This window comes from Aotus nancymaae, unplaced genomic scaffold (assembly GCF_030222135.1).
Source record: "Aotus nancymaae isolate 86718 unplaced genomic scaffold, 86718_ANA_hifiasm-v0.15.2.pri h1tg000008l, whole genome shotgun sequence".
Taxonomy (NCBI): domain Eukaryota; kingdom Metazoa; phylum Chordata; class Mammalia; order Primates; family Aotidae; genus Aotus; species Aotus nancymaae.
The window spans coordinates 57,383,417-57,406,949 of record NW_026988419.1 but is presented as its reverse complement, the minus strand read 5'-3'; the positions used below and the strand labels follow the sequence as shown (position 1 = coordinate 57,406,949).

At 34.9% G+C, this 23,533-nt stretch overlaps 1 protein-coding gene across 4 annotated transcripts in view; it reads right to left on the bottom strand.

The window, feature by feature from the left end:
- AGPS (alkylglycerone phosphate synthase) overlaps window positions 1–23,533 on the bottom strand; it is a 219,447-nt gene that overhangs the window by 33,316 nt on the left and 162,598 nt on the right. For all 4 annotated transcript variants that reach the window (XM_012471935.2, XM_012471934.3, XM_012471937.2 and 1 more), the window contains exons 12-16: window positions 17,088–17,139; window positions 13,807–13,883; window positions 11,860–11,972; window positions 5,941–6,010; window positions 3,414–3,475 (exon numbers count right to left, since the gene is read on the bottom strand). In XM_012471935.2, coding sequence (XP_012327358.1) covers window positions 3,414–3,475; window positions 5,941–6,010; window positions 11,860–11,972; window positions 13,807–13,883; window positions 17,088–17,139 — 374 coding nt within the window. The remainder of the gene's footprint in view (window positions 1–3,413; window positions 3,476–5,940; window positions 6,011–11,859; window positions 11,973–13,806; window positions 13,884–17,087; window positions 17,140–23,533) is intronic.

Sequence of the window (23,533 nt, the reverse complement as noted above, 5' to 3'; positions counted from 1 at the left end):
GGGCACAGTGGCTCATGCCTGCAATCTCAGCACTTTGGGAGGCCAAGGCAGGAGGATCGCTTTGAGCCCAGGGGTTTAAGACCAGCCTGGCCAACATAGAGACTTCATCTCTACAAATAAAAACATTAGACAGGCATGGTGATGTGCACCTGGGATCCCACCTACTTAGGAGGTCGAGATGGGAGAATCGCTTGAGCCCAGGCGGTCAAGGCTGGAGTGAACGGTGATAGCATCACTACAGTCTGGCCTGGGTGACAGAGCGAGATTCCATCTCAAAAAGAAAAAAATTAAAACCTCCAACCCTTAAGGTATCTATTTTTATAGACTGTAATCTCAAATTATTCCCAAGCTCATTCATAAGAATCTATGAAGAATATTCATTGAGAACCTAACAGGTGCAGCCATTGTAGTAGGCATGGGTTGGAACACAATAGAATGGGACACTTAGGGAAACACAAAAATTAGTATGACCAGTAATCCCTCAAGTGGCTCATATATGAAAAAGCCAATAATCTAATAATGTGTGAAAGTTAAAGACCCTGATCCCATGGGCTAGTGCCAAACATTGCCTCTAGTTAGTCAAAGGTTTGAAAGAAAAAGAAAATTGCTAAATGATTGTCAACAAGTACATTTTACATAAAAACGTAGTTGTCTTCCATTAATATTAGTTATTAAAACTGCAGCTGAAGAAATTGTTTTAAACAAAAACAAATGTGTAACTGCATAAAACAGAAATTATTGGTGTATCAATTAAATAAAAATGCAAGTATATATAAAGAATAGATGAAGAGAAATTTAAAAAATTAGCACATGATTAGCTTCCACAGTTGCAAGAATGAAAAAAACAAGATGTCAATGATCAGTTAGTACTAACTGATGACAAGGAAATTCATTAACTCTTAAGAGGTAGCATTGTACTAACCCACTTTCCCAGTGATATGGAGTCAATGTCTCTGTCCCTCTCAAAATCCATATATTGAAATCCTAAGCCCCAGTGCAATGGTATTAGAAGGCGGGGCCTTTGGGGAGTAATTAGGTCATGAGGGTGGAGCTGCATTATGGGATTAGTGCTCTTATAAAAATATATGAAAGGGTTTGCTTGCTTTCTCTCTCTCTGCTTTCCCCCAGGTGAAGATATTACTAAGAAGATGCCATCTATAAAACCAGGAAGAAGGCCTTCACCAAAACCCCAACTATGTTAACATCCTGATCTCAGACTCCAAGCCTCCAGAACTGTGAGAAACAACTGTTTCTTGTCTAAGAACATTTAACCTACCCAGTCTAAGGTGCTCTGTATAGCAGGTCAAACTGGCTAAGATACCCAAGGAAAGGAATTAAACACTAAAATGATCTTTGATGTGTTAAAAAGTTTTCCCCAACTTTTCGAGTCCTTTGTCTTGTGTTGTGTTTGTGAGGAGGGGTTCTTTTGGGGTTTCTTTTAGTTTTTTCTGTCAGGTAGATAAAACTGACATAGAGAAAAGGCTGGAGAGAGAGAGACTGTCTGCATCGACTAGTCCTGTGGAAAAAACCAAGCTCCGTTAGAACGTCTGCCTTACTGGTTTCTCCAGGAATGAAAAATATGTTTCTACCCTTTTTTTCTAAGTATTTGTCTTTAGTTTTGATTTTGGAAAGTTGTTAAGCATTTGTTTTCAGCTAAAAATAAAACTAATTTTATACTAAAAAATTAATAATTTTTTTTAAAAAAAGGTCTTTGAGACCACTATGAATAGCTGCCGAACTATTTCTACTACTCAAAGGCTGATGACTTCATAATATTTTTATTTAAAGTATTTATTCCCCTTGTTAAAATTTAGCATCAAAATTTGTGAATAACATTTCAACTTGAGGAAGCTTATTTAAAAAAGAAAAAAAATTGTGAATGACAAAGGGATAGTATAATATAAACTGGGTTACTAGGTAACAATGCATGGAATATGAGCACCAACATACTAACTCAGTAGATGATGACTGCATGCAGAAAAGTAAAAAGTTGGCCAGGCACAGTGGCTCACGCTTGTAATCCTAGCACTTTGGGAGGCCAAGGTGGGAGGAGTTCGAGACTAGCCTGACCAACATGGAGAAACCCCATCTCTACCAAAAATACAAAAATTACCCAGGCATGGTGGAGCATGCCTGTAACCCCAGTTACTTGGGAGGCTGAGGCAGGAGAATCATTTGAACCTGGGAGGCAGAGGTTGTGATGAGCCAAGATCATGCCATTGCACTCCCACCTGGCCAACAAGAGTGAAACTCCATCAAAAGGAGGGGAGGCGACGGGAGGGGATGGGAGGAGAGGGGAGGGGAGGGAAGGGAGAAAAGAAAAGTAAAAAGTTTTCTGGGGGAAAAAAGAAACTGGAAGAAACCAAAAAATGAAGATATGCAATCTAAGAAGCAGATTCACAGGGAATTGTTATGTCCTATACACTTCATTGTGGATTTAATGTACTTTATATTTTATAAAGAAATGTAAAATATCAGAACACTAGAAAAAAATTAAAATATACAGGTTGAATATCCTGCAAAAATCCAAAATGCGAAATGCCCCCAAATCCGAAAGTTTCTGAGTATCAACATGATGATCAAAAGAAATGCTCCAGTGATTTCCAGTGAAATTTCCATATTTGGGATACTCAAATGATAAATATATAATATAAATATTCTGAAATCTGAAACACTTCTGGTCCCAAGCATTTTGGATAAGGGACTGTACAGACAATCTCACTGAGAATTTTTTTATGACTGAATGAGTTATAATAAAACTCACAGGTCTATTAATAAATTATTTCACATTTCCTAGTCAGCTTTTATTAATTCACTAACCAATATTGTGTGTATGTATATCCAGTAAAGAAACCCTCCTAAAATCTATTTCCACCTATCCTATTTGGGCCATTTCCTATAATATGCTCCAGAAACAAAATTTTGCTTACATTTAAAAATAGAAATTGTATTTAATTTCCTAAATTTATTTTAGAAATCATTTAAATTCCCATTTTTACAAATATAAATATCAAAAGGTAAATAATATACTATAAAGGACAGTTAACTGGTTTTATGCTTTGGGAGGACTTTTTAGAGAACATTTAAGCAATATTAATCACTTAAGAATTTAAGTCAAAGCTAGATATAACCACATAATAACACTGAGCATTCAATAACATTCTTCAAAATGTAAACTTCAACAATACCTTCCTTCTTTGGATCACAGACAAATTTTCTTCAACTCACCCCACCCAATAAAACACTTGAAAATATGGCATTCTGAAGAATACATTAATTTAAATAAAAGTAGTTGCCTTGTCTCAATGTTTCTTCATAAAATGTTGTAAACTTACATGTTCACACACAAAGAAACATTATTTCAAGCAATTCATATCGCATATTTGAATAATTCAGGTATTATTATATTTTACCTGTCCCAAGGAGCAGAAGTTTCAAAAGATTCTCCTAATACATAGTATTCCAAAGCCAAGTCCTATTAAGACACAAACAGAAAAAAACAAGAAATTACAACAGATGCAGAAGAATCAATGACACTGTTAATCTTTCAAGTTCATTGTTAGTATCACGTTTCTAATTTAACTTCCGCTGCTCGTAAAAGCACTGAAAAGTTGCCCCCAGAATGAGATGCAGCCTCCATAACTAAAGGAACCTTGCCTGTCCTATTCTTCTCTGTATTGTTGGCACCAGGCAGAGTGCCTGACTCAGGGTAAGAACTTAAATTTATTTCTCTAGTGAATGGAGTTTCTATCCAAAACAGTCTATGTACATGTAGACAATACTAACAGAATAGAATTTTAGTGGCATAAATAGTAAATAAACCAATATCAAAAATTAGTCAAGATCAAAGAAGCAGGAGGATCAAGAAGTGGGGGTGGGGGGGTGTTTAGAAGGAAGAGACTTTTTTCTTAAAAGCATCTTTTCTTGAAAAATATAGTAATATAGTGCATCAATCTGAAGTGACAGATTGGATTAAACATCTGGAGGCACTTCTGCTAGGAAAATATTTTATAGTACAGAGGATATAATACTCATATTACAAGTAACTTATAATACTTAATTTCTTTACCTAGAGCAAAATTGTTCTATTATCAAAATTGGAAAGATACACAAGCCACCAAAGAAGTCCAGGGATTTGAAAGAAAATTTTATAAGGTAGAAAAGTCAATATATGTTAAGTTTTCACTTCTAGTAAAATGAGTCATTTCAACCCACCTGTGGTTGATACAAAAAAAAAATCCCCAAATTACTAATGTAAAACATTTCGTTTTCTCTAATGCACTTATTTATTCAGTAAACATATATTTGGAGACAATGGTATTAACCATTGCAAAACTTATAAAAACATAAAACATGTAATCTGGGGGAGGGGGAGTGGGAATCCCTAACTTGCTGTTGACTCAGTTTTAACATTAACTAGAACCTTAAAAATTAAGATAGATACTCCAAATTGTGTCTATGTGAGGGAGGGTGTTCTCTTTCCAGGTCCACGAGGGTGAGTAGTTTCAAGGGCAAGAACTTCTCAGCACCATGTCCCTCTTCCATCTCTCTCCATCGGGAGATTTAACAGTCTCTGTTTTAATTTTTGTGGGCATGGGAAGAATCAAAAGTCAATCACTACAGTGCAAGTTCTAAGGAACCCCTTTCATTGGCCAGAAAACTTAGAGAAGGTGGGGGTTCCTCCCAAGTTAAAAGTCCCCTTCTTCCACACCCCTTTGGACTCCATGTTTGGATCCCCTTCCATAAACATTCTCTTGTGGAAGCCATCTTTCCCCTGGATTTTCCCTCTGGAGTCCCCTTCCACACTCGCCCATGGAAGCCTGTCTTCCCCTCCTAAACTCCATCTCTCTCTCTCTATTCCCTTCTACTCAGTGTGGAAGCTGCTTTCCTCTCCTGGATTCCATCTGCCTGGATTCTCTCACTTAATGTGAGAGTTAGTTGTTTCTTTCTCTCTCCTTTCTACCAATCACTTGCTACCAACACTTTTGAGTCCAGCATTTACTGCGCACTGTGCCATGGTCTCCTCTCCCATTCTTGAGGAGTGATAGACCAAGAACCTGGAGAAACATCCTCTCAGGGGAACTGAGGGCTCTCCTGAACCCCTGAAACCCAACATTACATATGCTGTACTTGTTACACTTATATTTCATTTTCTAGAATTCTAAATTCAGTATTATGGGTTAAAAGCTAATATCCTCACAGAAAATGCCTGAGAAACAATTATGTATATTCAAAATGCTTACTATGGGAAGAAACCATGGTATGATAGTCTATAAAGGTATATATTATTTACAAGTTCTACAATCATCTAGTACCTTTCATGATCAGTACATCTCTTAATCAAAATTTCTAAAACACTGAACAGGCAATAAATATATTTTTACTTATCACTGTGGGGGCAGGGGACAAAAGAGAAGGACTATATGCTTAATGGTAGTGAATACCATTTAAAATTTAGATCTTAGCTAGAATTAAATTTTTGCTAAAATGAGAATATATTAATTCAATCTTTCTTAGAGAAGTAAAAATATGTTCAAGTTGACATTTAACTACTTTAAGTTAAATATCAAAATTTTAAAACACAGTTAAGGATTTACACATCATTAAAACAGATTATTAAGTGAAGAATGTTGCTAAATAAAACAGCTTGATTTTAACCAGGTAACGTTATGAATGGTATGCTCAACTTTGAAACAGAGAAAGGCTCCATTCTTTTAAAAAGCAGAAAGACATGTTAAATCATATTTAACTTCCTCAAAAGCATATTGAGAAGGTTTAAATAGGCTTTTGAAGGTTTGTAGCTAAAACAAGGTTCATGTAAAATGATATGCTAAATTACAGTAGCTTAAAATAAAAATAGGGAAGATAATTGCATTCATTGAAAGTAAGAAAAAGTATTGTTTGCAACATAAATTAAGTGGCAAGAGAAATATAACTTACTCGAATGTATGCAATGACATAGGTCAGCAAATAACCTCTCTGTCCATTATCTTCTCCAGCTGCCAATCCACTGTAATTAAAGAACAAACTGTTAATAAATTTCAAATGAACTATTAAAAATATACAAACCAAACCAAACTGATATGATACCTCAAGATAACTGTTTGATAGATTAACATATATTACACAGCATTTCATTTTTATCTTAATCTCATTAATCATAAATGTATCAAGAAACTGTCAAGAGAATAAGTTTGGATAACAAAAATCTGAAAACACTTTAAATAGTTCTGTTTAGTCTTAATTTCAAACTTTTATCCACCAAACTAATAAAATTGACTCATAAACTCAACTTCTTCTACCCATATTCTCAAAAGAGTAGAGAAAGAATTATGAGAAACAAACAAATAAGCTAAAATAATCTTCACACAAGTATTCTTATTTTATTCATCATATCCTTACTCATATATTTATGTGACTATTGTCTTAATCATATTTGAAGAAATGTGATGACTGACTAGGAACTCCCCAATATTGAGAAGCTTCCAGAATACTTGAGTACATAGTATTTGGAATGTTAAATATGGTGTTTATTTTATAAAATTTATGATTTAAATGAGAGACAAAACATACTTACATAGAAACATTAAACTTCATAAAGCAATGTATAAATAAATATAAGACCAACACAGTTAAGGTTTTATTACTATGAACATATAAACTATCTTTCAATTTGAAAATAGTTTCATTCATAGAAATTGTATCTGATGCTCTAGTTAGGATTAATCCCATATAACATATAATTCAGTCCAAGTACTCTTGTTTATAAAAGTTATTCTTATTTTAAAAGACAATGAATGAATACTGTTTTCACTACCTTTAGTAAATAGTTTTTAATTATGCCTTTTCCATTATCAAACAGAAATTAAAATTTTAACTTTAGTCAACTAAAGGAAAAACCATGTCTCTTAGGGCCTCAATTAACACCTTATAATTAAATATTTTCTTCTTCTGAAGTCGTGTTGGATTTGGTAGTAGGTAAATAATACAATGTAGATGTACTCTTGTTCTATACAAATACTGTAATATAATTTCAGGCTAGAATATATGGGTTAAATCAGAATTTCCTGATTGCCATTATGGGTAGATAGCATTATCCAAGGGAAGTGGCAAAGATTTGATTATAAGCAGCTCTAGTTTAGAACTACTTGAGAATGGGGTATAATTAAAAAAATGAAGGGGATTGTTTGTATTAGAACGTTAATGAGCAAAGAAGATAAAACTTTGGTCAAGCAGCTGAATGTGAGAAGAAGAGACAGAACACAATTCTGAGTTGGATGTGAGGTTGGAAGTAGAAAGCCAAATAAAGTTTCAAAACAAAAGGAAAACTGCTGTGGCAAGTGCTTGAAGGGAAATAGCTTAGCCCATAGCTCAAGCAGATACAAAACAGAGACTCTGAGTCCAAGAGAGAAAAAACACCACAGGTCTAGGAAACAGAAACAGTTCATCCATCCTGAACCTAGTGAGGAAGGAAAGGAAAAGAGAGTGAGGAGTAGGAAAGGGTGCAAGACAACTGTATTGAAAATACTTGAGAAAAGAGAATGCCAAGTATGTACCTGATGAGAAGTAACAGGTATAAACATTTAGTAGGCTTGCTTCTGTTATGTCAAAATGAGACAAAAAGTCCTACTTTTCCAGTCCCAACAGATCTTTCTTTAGACCCTCTTCTAATATTTCTAATATCTGGCAGCAGGAAGGAAACAGATCTGTTCACATTAGGATCCAGGCAGACAAACTACAGAGAAACATGCATTTTCTAATTTAAAGCAGGAAGAAATTAGATGTCTTTTCTAAATTCATAAGCCCAAAGAAGTAAAGTCAATCTGGGCTTTGCAAGGAAATCACAGACTTATGATTTAACTTTTTGAAACTTATCTCTTTTTAGCTTTCAGAACTGTCAATATTCTAGCCAGAATTACCTTAAAATAAAATATATAAAGAATAGTAGGGCTTAAAAATTAAATGTATCTAAATTGTCACTTTTGTAATCACTCCAGAAAGACTGCATGTAGATTCAAACTGCCTTATGTTAAAGTAGCAACATCCATCCCCTACTTCCTGCTGTCCCCACAGATTTCATATATCAATTCAAGGTTTTTAAACAAATTTAAACCTGTCTCATGAGGAAGGACTGGAAAGACTAATGAAAGAGAAATGAGAGACAATCTTTTTATATAAAAGGGCCATCTGGTGAACCTAATAACTCTCATGGTAAATTATATTAAACAACTTAAGCATGCTTTAAAAATAATGGTAACATACTGCCTTAAGTCCTATGGTAAATGTCAAAACACCTGTCATGAGTGCTGACAGGTGATGTTTATTTTGCTCCGCTCTTAGAGAAGTTAAAATACATTACTAGCAAACATGGATAAACAACCAAAGTACAATTATTCATTATGTGGCTACTATGTTCTGTTGGGTCATATGTGTTCAAAGGTATTGAACTGTGTTGGGGTGGGAGTGAAGGGCAAGAAAAGAGAAAAAAATGGCTAAGACAGCACATAAAAATGCTCTAAACTGTTGGGAGTACTTTATAATAGTCAATTAAGATTCACTCATTTTTAATTGGTAAATGGATAGAGAGTTTGATAAACAAACAAATAAAAACAATAAGGGATAGATGAATAATGCTCCAATTCAAAATAAAAATACATGAGCTAAACTAACATATGAAAACTACAGCAGAAAGAAACTTGGTGGTGCTTTCCTTTGTCTTGTTACACAGCAGAGGTGATTAACCATTGAGGATGGTCAGAGTGGCATTTTACCTAAGTAAAATATCCTTGAATCTTCAGTGATTAGAACAAAAATTTGGTGACTACAGAAAACTGGTGGGATACTAGAACTTCTGATAGAAAACCAAAAGAAGATATTTTCAAGTATTAAAAACTTAAAATAGGCCAGGTGCAGTGGCTCACGCCTGTAATCCCAGCACTTTGGGAGGCCAAGATGGGAGGATCACTTGAGCCCAGGAGTTTGAGGCCAGCCTGGGCAACGTGGCAAAACCCTGTCTCTATAAAAACTAAAATAATAATAATAATAATAACAATAAATTAGGCATGGTGGCATGCACCTGTAGTCCCAGGTACTCAGGCAGCTGAAGAGGAAGCATCCTTTGAGCCCAGGAAGGTTGAAGCTACAGTGAGCCACGATTAGGTCACTGCACTCCAGCCTGAGTGACAGAGAAAGACACTGTCTCAAAAAAAAAAAAAAAAAAATCGAAATAGCTCTAAGTAATCGGCCAAATAACAATCTGGGTTGTTTAAAACAGCTGTTCACATCTAATAAAGCCAGGATGAAAGCACATTAAGAAATTAATTATAACTAAGAAGGAACAAATAATAGCAAAAAAATGAGACCTCAAACGGAGCCAGTCTTAAACATTTTGCCCTTGCTTTAAACTAAATCTCATTTACTATAACCTATTTTTAATGGACAAATTTGATACAAGTTTTGTTTGAGTAGGCAAAACTTCTGGAAGTACAGCAATAGTGCTTGGGCCTAAGTATCAGTATCTGAAGACAGCTGGATACCAAATCTTAAAGAAGATTCACTCATATTTTTAATTGGTTAGTGGATAGTGACATATGAGAAAACAAAACTGGCATTACTGATGTTCATGTCAATTGCTGGCTCAAATTAAAGCTGATTAAAATTAAAATTAAAATGCACACCTGTAATCCCAGCACTTTGGGAGGCCGAGAAGGGCATATCACGAGGTCAGGAGTTCAAGACCAGCCTGACCAACATGGTGAAACCCCATCTCTACTAAAAACACAAAAATTAGTCAGGTGTAGTGGTGTGCGCCTCCAATCCCACCTACTCAGGAGGCTGAGGCAGGACAACCACTTGAACCTGGGAGGCGGAGCTTACAGTGAGCCAAGATCATGCCACTATATTCCAGCCTGGGCAACAGAGCAAGACTGCATACCCCCCCTAAAAAAACAGACAAAATGTTCTGATAAATATCTAAAGATAAAAATACACTGCTTTACAGGCAGCACAGTAATCAGGCATAAACAAAGTAGAATAAAAGATATCAGGAAAATATAGTATTCAGTTTCATTCAGTCATTCAACAATTATTGAATCAAGCATCTAGTATGAACTAGACATCATCAGTGAAGCACAGGAAAAGACAGGTCATGACCTATAAAAATTATGAGGCACAACAAATGGGCATTATGTCATCATCCCACCCGATTATAACAGGAAATGTGGCACATTACAAACTAGTAATAACTTAATTGTAATTATAATGACAGATCCTAAAAAGTGAAATTCCTCTGTGTGTGGGTGTGTGTACAGATGTAGAGGTGTATGTGAAGGGGAAGAAGACTGAGGTGATACTAACCAAATTTAACCCTATATACGGTTATTCAAATAATAAAGCAAAATGCACTCTTCCATTTTCCTACAAGTCCTTCTGAGAAATTATGAAATCCCAGGTAAATATTTAGATATACAATGAACAGTTTTTTAAAGTTTCAGTCTCTAATATTTAAAGTTAGAGCAGATTTTTAAATCTCCTTGTTTCTTACTAATATCATATGTTTTAAGAGATCAGTCTTTTAATCAAATTACATATGTACTCCATATATCTTAGAAGCTAAAAAACAGGTAAATACATAGGGCTAAATTCCTTCTGGGAAGGAAAACATGTACATTTCAAAAATTCAAACAAAAATGAGATGACCTGAAATTCATGCCATCTGGTCATTACATGGATTTTTATGGCACAATTATTTTTAACTAATTTAGTGAAAATATCAGCAATTCCCAAAACAGCTACTGAGAAAAGATGAAAGATGAATAAACTTTATCTTTTACTGAAAAAATTAAAATTCCATTTGCCAATTTCAGAATAGGGTAAAAATAAAAGTGAGACATTTTCAATATTTAAAAATAGTACAAAAGTAAACTAAAATTTAAGTCTAAGATTAGACTCTTTTCCCCTTTAAGAATAGTGCACTTTAACACTAAGTTCAGACAACCCTAGAAACAAAGAGCTAAACATTATATATTAAAAAAATACATAAAACTGTGACATTCTAAGACACATGGCTCCAAATTAAGTGTTCATTTGTTTTCTTAAAAAACAACAAAAAAGAAATGAAAATAAATATTTACAAAGAACACATATTAAGCATAATGTATATGATGTATTTTAATCCCCGAAATAAAAAAAGGAAAGATTAGTGTCTAGAAACTGTTAGTTTACGTACTCTAAAAGGAAAGGAAAAAATGTAGTCCTGATAAATGACATTTTCACTATAGTTCTCATCAATCAGTTTTATAATCCATCAAGAAGACAGACAGAAACCACCCTACCATTATTCAGTTGGTTATAGATGTGAAATGTTTTCTGTTTCTTTATACCAGCACAAAACAGTAAGTGACAGGGGGTAGAGTATAGATAATTTATCAAATACCTTCGATTAAACACAATTTCCTTTTAAAAACACACTAGTAGCATGCTTTACATATATACTATTATCACTAAAGAGTAAGAGAACAATGAATTTTCTCTTTTACTCTAGTAGAACAAATATCACCAAATTGACATTAATGTAAAAACCTAGGAAAAATACAATATTTAATAATATATATATATATGATTAGACAAGAGTAATATATCAATCTAACTTCCTAAACATTTTGGAAGTAAATGAAAACAATATTTTACATTTACTATTATAAATTACCACAAATTTAATACTAAACTGAAATTAATAACTGCTTTGAGACATACAGTCTGCTTGGAGACATTAGTGTCTGGTACTTTAATAACTGCTTGGTGATATTAGAATCTTAGCTTAACTTTCTTTCTCTTGGCATTATGAAGTTGAAGCCATACCCAAATTTTGCAGCAATGTCATACACTTGTTTTTCATGTTGAAGAACCTTCTCACGGTCCCCCTCAAACAGTAATGTGGCTACACTTAGTTGATTTGGGTCAAATCCTTTAAACTACAAAAAAAAAAAAATTATTATTATTACAGATAAGTCTTATCCTACAAAATAATAAATCAAAACACATTTTGGTCTTTTCCTTCTGATCTGGGCTCAAATGCACTGATTTCTTAAATATTTAGCTTTGAAACTTTACATGTCAATCATTAAGAATGTTTAATAAACCTATTCAGGTCATTACAATGTAGCAAAACTGTTCAGCATAGGAAAAGCACTTTATTTCAAAATATGCCACAGTGTTAATTATAATGACATATTACTCATGTAAATACAACAAATATTTTGTTGAAATAATAACTATGATAAAGAATCAAATAAAAAACTGCAGAATGATAGAATAAAGTAGCTGGATATATTGGACGAGAAGAAAAAATCAACAACATCCCTACATACTACTAATAATTTTCTATTAAATAATATTTTCAAAGGAGATCTTATGCATGAAATTAAAACAGTATCTAACAATCTTAAAAAGAAACATATTAGGAAACGTATCTAAAACATATCCAAAAAAGATGAGTAAGACATATGCTCCTAATTGCATAAACTAAATATTATAAACCACTCAATATTTGCCCAAATTAATGTACTAGTTTATTCCAATTTTAGTAACCACAATGGACTTCCTAAAATGATGAAAAGTTTCTAAAATTTTTCTAGAATAATAAATAAATGATGGTGATAATAAGGAAAATTCTGAATAACAAGAGGGAAAAACAGACCTACAACAATAAAATCTATTTAATTTTTCAAGAACAAAAAACTCATTAAAAAAGAATGAGATACACTAAAATGGAGTCTATTTTTTAAATAAGTGCATATGATGTGAGGCATACCAAATCAATGTATGAGAAGCACAGATTAATTAATGGTGCTGCCACAACTGGTTAGCAATTGGAGGAGCAGGAGGTGAAGATTAATTTAGATCTTTTTCACATAATAAAATTGAAATAAATACAAATAGTAATCAAGATAATTTTTTTAAAATGATCATTTAGTGTATGAGAGAGAGTAAAGAAAATGGCCCTTATATTTCTGGTGGAAAGAAGGCTTTCTAAGCTTAGACTATATTAAATAATCACAAGAAAAGATATAAAAATTTGAAACTTTCATATGAAAAAAGAAAAATCCCTATTAAAAGAGGAGATGCCAGACCAGGAAAAAAATTATTTATATTTATGACAAAGGGCATCTAATAATACCAGTCTCAAAGGGATACATCAAAGCACCAAGAAAAAAACATGAAGCTGTCCCCCTGGCAAAAATAACCATATAGAACAAATTCACACAAAAATTAGATCTAGAAAATACAAGAAAATGTTAATGTCCAGCCTCGCTGGAGCTTCAAAAAACATGAACTAAAAGAAAGTACTGTTTCCCCTCTGGTAAATTTAAAATATAACAAAAAGAATCCCACATGCAATAACAAGGATTCAAGGAAAAGAAGGCATACATGCATTGCTAGTAATAGTGTAAGATGGCTTAACATTGTAGGAAAAAAATTCAACAATCAAAGGTTAAAAAAAATCCACACTCTTATTTCACTTCTGCATACCTTCCACAAAGGAAAAAATTCAAACTAGAAAATGTTATGAAAATATAACTGTTCAAATGTAGTGTTATTTTTAGAAGCTTCAAAACTGGAAAGAATTAAAATTTTCTGAAATTGACTGATTGATTTACTTAATATTTACTCCAACATAAAAAATTATAATCCTGAAATGTACATAGCAACATGGAAAAACACCCTAATAATAGGTGTATGTGGGAAAAAATCAGAAAACAGATATCTTAAGCATTTAAAAATTTAGCATTTTATAAAAATTCTTACCTTTGTAATATAAAACTTTTTTAATCCATCCAAAAATGATGTAAAAATAGAGGAAACCTGAGGTTTAAGAGCATGACCTAAGAAGAGAAAAAAATTTATATTAATAGCATATTCTGTGTTTTTCAGAAGATCAAGAGGCTATTCCAACTTAGTATCCTAAAGAAAGTAAAAGTTTTCACGACTTTAATTTTTTAAATCTCCCCATGTTATGTACATATATATTTACATTACGATATATAGTTATATTAATATTTGCTACTTTTATCTTCTTTCAAATGTCACAAACAACTTTTTATTTACAAAACACATTCTCAGTTTGTTTTTTTTAAGTCAAATTTCTATATGTAATTAATACTATACATAGTTTATCTTTCAATGGTGTGGTTTATACATAATAAAATTACTTCATTAATTTTTATTTCATTAAGAACACCCATGGTGGCTGGTTTTACTTTTATTTTTTTAATTATACACAAACTACTCAGAACTATAACCAAATATGGAGCTAATGCCAAGTTTAAGGTTGTTTCTTAATTAATTCTTAATTCATCCAGAATTCTTGGGATAAAACTAGTAATTGCTTCCTTAATCACATCCAGAGAGTTAAAATTGCCAAAATAACATAAATGAAGTCTCGAAGTCTATTAAATTAACATCTTTGCCTGCGGATTAAGCTTAATTGAGTGAAAACCTTTTACTGTTTTCTCATTGTTTTTAGAAACTAACAACTTCTCAACTCCTATGATTGTTACATTTAAGAGTCATACATCTGGCCTCAGTGTTAGAAGCCTAATTCAGAAAAGTGTGTTATACCATTTATATGAAATTTTTATAAAGAATTTCAGTCTTAAGTAAATCTAAAATTATCTTCCAAATAAAAGGTTTCTTTTTAAAGAAAAAAGCCTTTGAGGTTTGGGGATTTTGTTTGTTTTTAAAGTATAGGCCCTTCCTTTCCTTCCTTTAAAATAGGTGCAGAGAGCAAGCTAGCTTTTCTCTTCTTTTTTTTTTTTTCAAACTGAACAATCAGTTAAAGTAGATGAAGTGAGCAAACTAGCTTTTCTAAAACTATCACTGGTAGTTTTTTTCTATCAATTTTTTATGAGAATCTCAATCTGTAATACTACTTATTACTACACTTTTGCTGATTATAATAGGAAACTGTGTTACATAAGAACCCAAGTAATAGAAGTCTTAACCAGAGGCTAAAAGTTAGATATCTATGCTATACCTGGGGCTTTAAAACAAAACAACAAACAAACAAACAAATTGAACTACAGGTTAGACAGAAATCTACCTAGCAATCTTTTTGAGTTCCTGGATCACAAGTAAGAGATATGCCTGGGGATTTTTTTTTTGTTTATTGTAAAGTATCAGAGATGCTTCTCTAGTATTATGTGCTTTAAGAGACAATTCCTAATATCTATAAAGATAGAAATAATATATCAACAAAACAGCCATTTCTGGTCCCAAATGGAACTCCTCCTACATTAACAACAAATTAGAAATAAATATATAAACATGTATATATTGAATGTGCATGTTGTGTTCTTGGCAGAAGTTGAAATTATCTATTCTTTATACAAAAGAGTCACTTATCTTTATACAATGCATGAGGACTTCATATGATACTACTCTAATATGAAATAATCCTTAAGGGTAAATGTTCACCGTCACTCATTGAGATTTATATGCACAATTTCCATTAATGCTAGTAGAATTATTCACATACATCTCTAATACTAAGTTGACATGATAACTTTGAAGAATACATTATTGTAAAAGTGATACTTTTAAGTAGGTCAAGCATTAGTATCAACTAGAGAATATTATCTTTCACTTTTTCTTAAATATGTTGCCTATCAACATAATTACATTTTAAATATACTCTAGCTATTGTGGTTTCTTAAATATTAAATTCATTTCCAAATTTACTAGCTGGACAGTTTGATTAGTAAATTTTCTATTATTTCAATGTTAGTCAAGTCATTTAAAAGGATTTATTAATTATCTATGTTTTATATTTTATTTTATTATATTTTTGAGATGGAGTTTCCACTCTGTTGCCCAGGCTGGAGTGCAATGGTGCAATCTCAGCTCAAGGAAACTTTCACCTCTTGGGTTCAAGTGATTCTCCTGCCTCAGCCTCCTGAGTAGCTGGGATTATAGGCATGTGCCACCACACCCAGCTAATTTTGTATTTTTAGTAGAAATGGGGTTTCTCCATGTTGGTCAGGCTGGAATTGAACTCTCGATCTCAGGTGATCCCTCCACCTTGGCCTTCCAAAGTACTGGGATTATAGGCGTAAGCCACCATGCACAGCCCATTATCTATGTTTTAAAGTAGTGGTTACAGACAGTGCAAAAAATCCTGGGCTTTTTAGTCAGATAAATTTGGGTTCATCCCCAGCCCTACCACATACAACTTGTGGACTGTAGTCAAAATAATGAGCCTCTGAGTCATTTGTAAAGTGGGAATACCACTCTGACGAACAGTCATGAAGAGAATTTTATAAAGTGTGCTATTGACAATGTGATCAGTACTATGCTATGAGCTATCCAGGATTTGTTCACCCTCTTGCCAGTTTGATGATTAATTCAATCAACATATAAGTGTGGATTATTTGATAAGTACAGGTGATAGAAAAATGACTAACAAATGTACCCTAAATTTGAGAAACTTTAGTTTACAAAGGACATCTTTGGATTATGTCCATATAGTCAATGATATACATCATTTCAATATACTGAAATTAGATGTCAATGTAATGTATTAAGAGTTGTACCTGAGGTAAAAAGGATATTAAAAATATTAACAACTAATACTATGGCCTGTGCTTTGTTAACAACCAATGTGGTATAAACACTGATCAATCAGCCATATGGCTGGTGCAGGCTCTTGGACACCCTTTGCTGTGCTAAGCATTATTTCCTCTGCTGCTTGATCATGAAGCCATGGCAATATACTGATGTAAAGGCTTCAATTAAAACTGAGAAATAAAAAAGGTTATATAGACAGCCAAAAAGCATGATCAGATCTGTATTTCAAAAGGATCATGTTGGTGGCTAAATAAAGGGCAGAGGAAGGGGAGACACAGTCAACACTAGAGAGGGTAGAACCTACAGGCCCTCGAACACTGCTGTCAATTGTCTGTCTTCATTAGACTGACATCTTCCTGAAAGGCAAGACTGACTTTCTACTTCTGCACTGTGTACTCTTCCTACTGATGTTTCATAAATTTTTGTGGCCAAGTGACATTTTAAAATTACCACTCCTTACTTACCAAACTGAAACTGCTTATTGTCCATGAGGCGAATAGATGCCGGAGCACACCTCTGTTTTAAAAAGAAAAAAAAGTGATACAAATTTAATACAGTAAGAAGCTAGATAGGTAGAATATGAATATTATCTTTCTACATTTAAGAGATCAAGAGTATGAATATTATCTTTCTAAATTTAAGAGATCAAGAGCTTAGTTCCTAAGGATTTACAGAGGAAAAAAATTAACTTTTCATATATTTTTTTGTGAAGACAAATATCAATGACTTCTATAAAATATTTAGAGAGAAGAAATCTACAGATATAGATAAATAAATATAAACATAAGTTATCAGATTTTAAATTTATCAACAGAAAAAGCTGCTTACTGCCTGCAAAGCTGTATGTGAATATCCTAAAAGAAATACCAGGCTCCAAAGTGGATTATTTTAGACCAAAGATGTATCTAGGACTAAAATCCAGTGCCTCAAGTATTAGGCCATTTTATGAACTATGCTGTATTGTGTCCACAGTGAAGGTAGAAGATGAAGATATTCTGACTTTTAGATGAGCACTATTTCAGGTAAACTACAGAGCCTCCATAAATCACTTAAAACACACATACATGCGTGCATGTACACACACACAGGCACACATGCATGCATGCAAACACACACATAGCTTTAAAGTGATATTCCAAAAAAAATTACATAAAAACTATCTTAATTGCTATTTTGTAGTCTTGTTAAATGTATAATAGTTTAAAAATGTTAAAGAAATGTACAACCTGAGTAATTTCAAATATTGATATCAGGATGTCTTTGTAGTTGGGTTGATACTTTTAAAAATCTTACCAGTTTCCAAAAATACTAAAGGAAAATCAGTTTTCTTCACATTTACAAATCTGAAAAGTTTTCATAAAATGGGCAATTGACTTCTAATAAAAAATACAAAGCCTGATTAGACCAAATTTTTTCATAAGAAGAATATACATATAACATACATAAGTATTTATTCTGGCTTAAGCACATAAGAAAAATAAGAGAGTAACAACCACTCTGTCATTGACAACAGAAACATTTTAAGTTACTACCAACAAATTGTAAATTCCATCTCCTACTATCAACCACATTTTACCGCACCTTTATCAATGGTAAGTATTATTAATGAAAACAATCCACATAAGTACACATATATCAGAAAATGGGAAGGGATGGGTGCAGTGGCTCACACCTGAAATCCCAGCACTTGGGGAGGCTGAGGTGTGCAAATCACTTGAGGACAGGAATTCAGCCTGGCCAACGTGGTAAAACCTTGTCTTTACTAAAAATACAAAAATTAACTGGGCATGGTGGTATACACCTATAATCTCAGCTACTCAGGAGACTGAGGTACAAGAATCACTTGAACCTGGGAGGCAGAGGTTGCAGTGAGCTGAGATTGGGCCACTGCATTCCAGCCTAAGCAACAGTGTGAGATCCTGACTCAAAAAAAAAAAAAAAAAAAAAAAAAAGGAGGAGGAGGAAAGTATACTACATTTAGTATAGTAAATTTCTATGGGTATTTAATCTCTAAAACAATTAGAATATGTAGGTTTTGATTAAAATCTTGGTTGGTAAACACTATCCATAAAACATATTTTGGAGATAACTAGAATAATCTTATAGAATGAATATTAGATGGCATTAAGAAATTACTGCTGGAGAGGAGATCCAAGATGGCCGGTTAGGAGGAGCTCAGGATTGCAGGTCCGAGTGAAAGTGCAGAGGGTGAGTGGATGCCGCATTTCCAGACAGATTTTTACTGCCCACAGACCAGGAGATTCACAGGCGGAGGAGCCCCATGGGTCGCCAGCGCGGCTGTTTTGGCCGGTGCGGCTGTTTGGCCTGCGCCCTGGTGCAGGGGTTCCCAGTGCAGAGTAAACTAGACTGTGTTCCCTCTCAGCCAGCAAGGGGAGCTGAAACAGGGAGCCAGGCCAGGAGATTCCTGGGCAAAAAAGTGCCATGAATCTCAGAGCCACGGTTTCAGCCGGTGCAGTGGGTCGCCGCACGGGAAATCACACAGATCCCAGTGCCTATTCAACAGGCGACCAGGTCACCTGGTAGAGAGCCGACCAGTCAACTAAAAAACAAAAGGCTCTGAAGCAGGGAGCCAGGTGACCAGGCCCGGCTGGTCCCACCCCCACAAAAACAAAAACAAAAACAAAAACAAAAAAACAGCAATTGGAAAAGCTCTGGGTTGAGACTTTCACGGCAAGCACAACTCAACCCGGGACGGTCCAGTTCTGTGGAGGAGGGGCGTCCGCCATTACGGAGGCAGCCTGCAGTTCCCGAGGCAACCTGCCATCGCCGAGGCAACCTGCCATTGCCAAGGCAACCCGCCATTACAGAGAGAGTCTGTCACTACAGAGGCAGGCCAACATAGCGGAAGCAGTTCTAACTATACCCATATAAACAGGACTGCAGGGAAGTTCACACGGCAGCTGGGCGGAGCCCACAGCAGCTCAGCGAAGCCTCTGCAGGCTGAGAATGACTAGGCTGACTCCTTGTGGGCAGGGAAAATGGCAGCAGCAAAGCAGAAACTCATAAAGCCCTAACTCCCTGGGACAGAACACATGGGGAAAAAAAAAAAGGGTTTATGAGTTCTGCTGCTGCAGACTTAAACTTACCAAAATCAGAAAGTCAACAACTACAAACTCGACAGGTGGATAAATCCACAAAGATGGGAAGAAACCAGCACAAAAAGGATGAAAAGACCCAAAACCAGAACACCTCTCCTCCTACAAGGGATCACAACTCCTCACCAGCAAGGGAACAAGACTGGATGGAGAATGAGTGTGATGAAATGACAGAATCAGCCTTCAGAAAGCGGATAATAAGAAACTTCCGTGAGCTAAAAGAACATGTTCTAACCCAATGTAAAGAAACTAAGAACCGTGAAAAAAGACTTGACAAAATGCTAACAAGAATGGACAACTTAGAGAGGAATATGAGTGAATTGATGGAGCTGAAAAACACAACACGAGAACTTCGCGAAGCATGCACAAGTTTCAACAGCCGAATTGACCAAGCAGAAGAAAGGATATCAGAGGTTGAAGATCAACTCAATGAAATAAAACGAGAAGGCAAGATTAGAGAAAACAAGGTAAAAAGGAATGAACAAAGTCAACAAGAAATATGGGACTATGTGAAAAGACCTAATCTACTTTGGATAGGTGTACCTGAATGTGACGAAGAGAATGCATCCAAGCTGGAAAATACTCTTCAGGATATTATCCAGGAAAACTTCCCCAACATAGCAAGGCAGGCCAATATTCAAGTCCAGGAAATACAGAGAACACCACAAAGATATTCCTCTAGAAGAGCAACCCCAAGGCACATAATCATCAGATTCACCAGGGTTGAAACGAAGGAGAAAATACTAAGGGCAGCCAGAGAGAAAGGTCGGGTTACCCACAAAGGGAAGCCCATCAGACTCACAGCAGATCTCTCAGCAGAAACCCTACAAGCCAGAAGAGAGTGGGGGCCGATATTCAACATCCTTAAAGAAAAGAACTTTCAACCCAGAATTTCATATCCAGCCAAACTAAGCTTCATAAGTGAAGGAAAAATAAAATCCTTTGTGAACAAGCAGGTACTCAGAGATTTCATCACCACCAGACCGGCTTTAGAAGAGCTCCTGAAAGAGGCACTACAAATAGAAAAGAACAACCAGTACCAGCCACTCCAAAAACACACGAAATGGTAAAAAGCATCAACACAATGAAGAATCTGCATCAACCAACGGGGAAAACAGCCAGCTAGCATCAAAATGGCAGGATCAAATTCACACATAACAATAATAACCCTAAACGTAAATGGACTAAATGCCCCAATCAAAAGACACAGACTGGCAAATTGGATAAAAAGCCAAAACCCATCAGCGTGCTGTATCCAGGAAACCCACCTCACATGCAAGGATACATAAAGGCTCAAAATAAAGGGATGGAGGAAGACTTACCAAGCAAATGGAGAGCAAAAAAAAAGCAGGAGTTGCAATTCTCATCTCTGATAAAATAGACTTTAAAGCAACAAAGATCAAAAGAGACAAAGAAGGACATTACATAATGGTAAAAGGCTCAATGCAACAAGAAGAGCTAACGATCCTAAATATATATGCACCTAATACAGGAGTACCCAGATACATAAGGCAAGTTCTTAATGACTTACAAAGAGACTTAGACTCCCACACAATAATAGTGGGAGACTTCAACACACCATTGTCAATAGTAGACAGATCAACAAGACAGAAAATTAACAAGGATATCCAGACTTGAACTCAGACCTGGACCAAGCAAACCTAATAGACATTTACAGAACTCTCCACCCCAAATCCAAAGAATATACATTCTTCTCAGCACCACATCACACCTACTCTAAAATTGATCACATAATTGGAAGTAAATCACTCCTCAGCAAATGCAAAAGAATGGAAACCATAACAAACAAACAGTCTCTCAGACCACAGTGCAATCAAGTTAGAACTCAGAATTCAGAAACCAACCCACACACACAGCTTCATGGAAACTGAACAACTTTCTCCTGAATGTTGACTGGATAAACAATGAAATGAAGGCAGAAATAAAGATGTTCTTCGAAACCAACGAGAACGAAGACACCACATACCAGAATCTCTGGGACACATTTAAAGCAGTCTCTAGAGGAAAATATATAGCAATAAGTGCCCACATGAGAAGAAAAGAGAGATCTAAAGTTGACACCCTATAGTCAAAATTGAAAGAGCTAGAGGAGCAAGATCAAAAAAACTCAAAACCTAGCAGAAGACAAGAAATAGCTAAGATCACAGCAGAATTGAAGGAGATAGAGACACGAAAAAGCCTTCAAAAAATCAATAAATCCAGGAGCTGGTTTTTTGAAAAGATCTACAAAATAGACCACTAGCCAGATTAATAAAAAAGAAAAGAGAGAATAACCAAATAGATACAATAAAAAATGATAAAGGGGATATCACCACAGATGCCACAGAAATTCAAACCATCATCAGAGATTATTACAAACAACTCTATGCACATAAACTAGAAAACCTGGAAGAAATGGATAAATTCCGGGACACTTGCCTCCTCCCAAGCCTAAACCAGGAAGAAGTCGAAACGTTGAATAGACCAATAACAAAGTCTGAAGTTGAGGCAGCAATTAAGAGCCTAACACCCAAAAAAAGCCCAGGTCCAGATGGGTTCACAGCCGAATTCTACCAGACATACAAAGAGGAACTGGTACCATTCCTTCTGAAACTATTCCAAATAATCCCAAAAGAGGGAATCATTCCCAAATCATTTTATGAGACCAATATCGTCCTGATACCAAAACCTGGCAGAGACTCAACAAGAAAAGAAAACTACAGGCCAATGTCCATCATGAACATAGGTGCAAAAATCTTCAATAAAATACTGGCAAGCTGATTACAACAGCACATCAAAAAGCTTATCCACCGTGATCAAGTAGGATTCATCCCGGGGATGCAAGGCTGGTTCAATATACGCAAGTCTATAAATGTAATTCACCACATAAACACAACCAAAGATAAAAACCACATGATTATCTCAATTGATGCAGAGAAGGCCTTCGACAAAATTCAACAGCCCTTTATGCTAAAAACCCTCAATAAACTACGTATCGATGGAACATATCTCAAAATAATAAAAGCTATTTACGACAAACCGACAGCCAATATCATACTGAATGGGCAAAAACTGGAAGCATTCCCTTTGAAATCTGGCACTAGACAAGGATGCCCTCTCTCACCACTCCTATTCAATATAGTACTGGAAGTTCTAGCCAGAGCAATCAGACAAGAAAAAGAAATAAAGGGTATTCAATTAGGAAACAAGGAAGTCAAATTGTCTCTATTTGCAGACGACATGATTGTATATCTAGACGACCCCATCATCTCAGCCCAAAATCTCCTGAAACTGATAAGCAACTTCAGCAAAGTCTCACTATACAAAATCAATGTGCAAAAATCACAAGCATTCCTATACACCAATAACAGACTTAAAGAGAGCCAAATCAAGAACGAACTGCCATTCACAATTGCTACAAAGAGAATAAAATACCTAGGAATACAACTAACAAGGAACGTAAAGGACCTCTTCAAGGAGAACTACAAATCACTGCTCAACAAAATAAGAGAAGGCACAAACAGATGGAGAAACATTCCATGTTCATGGTTAGGAAGAATCAATATCGTGAAAATGGCCATACTGCCCAAAGTAATTTACAGATTCAACGCTATCCCCATCAAACTACCAATGACCTTCTTCACAGAACTGGAAAAAACCACCTTAAACTTCATATGGAACCAAAAGAGAGCCCGCATAGCCAAGTCAATTCTAAGCAAAAAGAACAAAGCGGGAGGCATCACACTACCGGACATCAAACTATACTACAAGGCTACAGTAATCAAAACAGCATG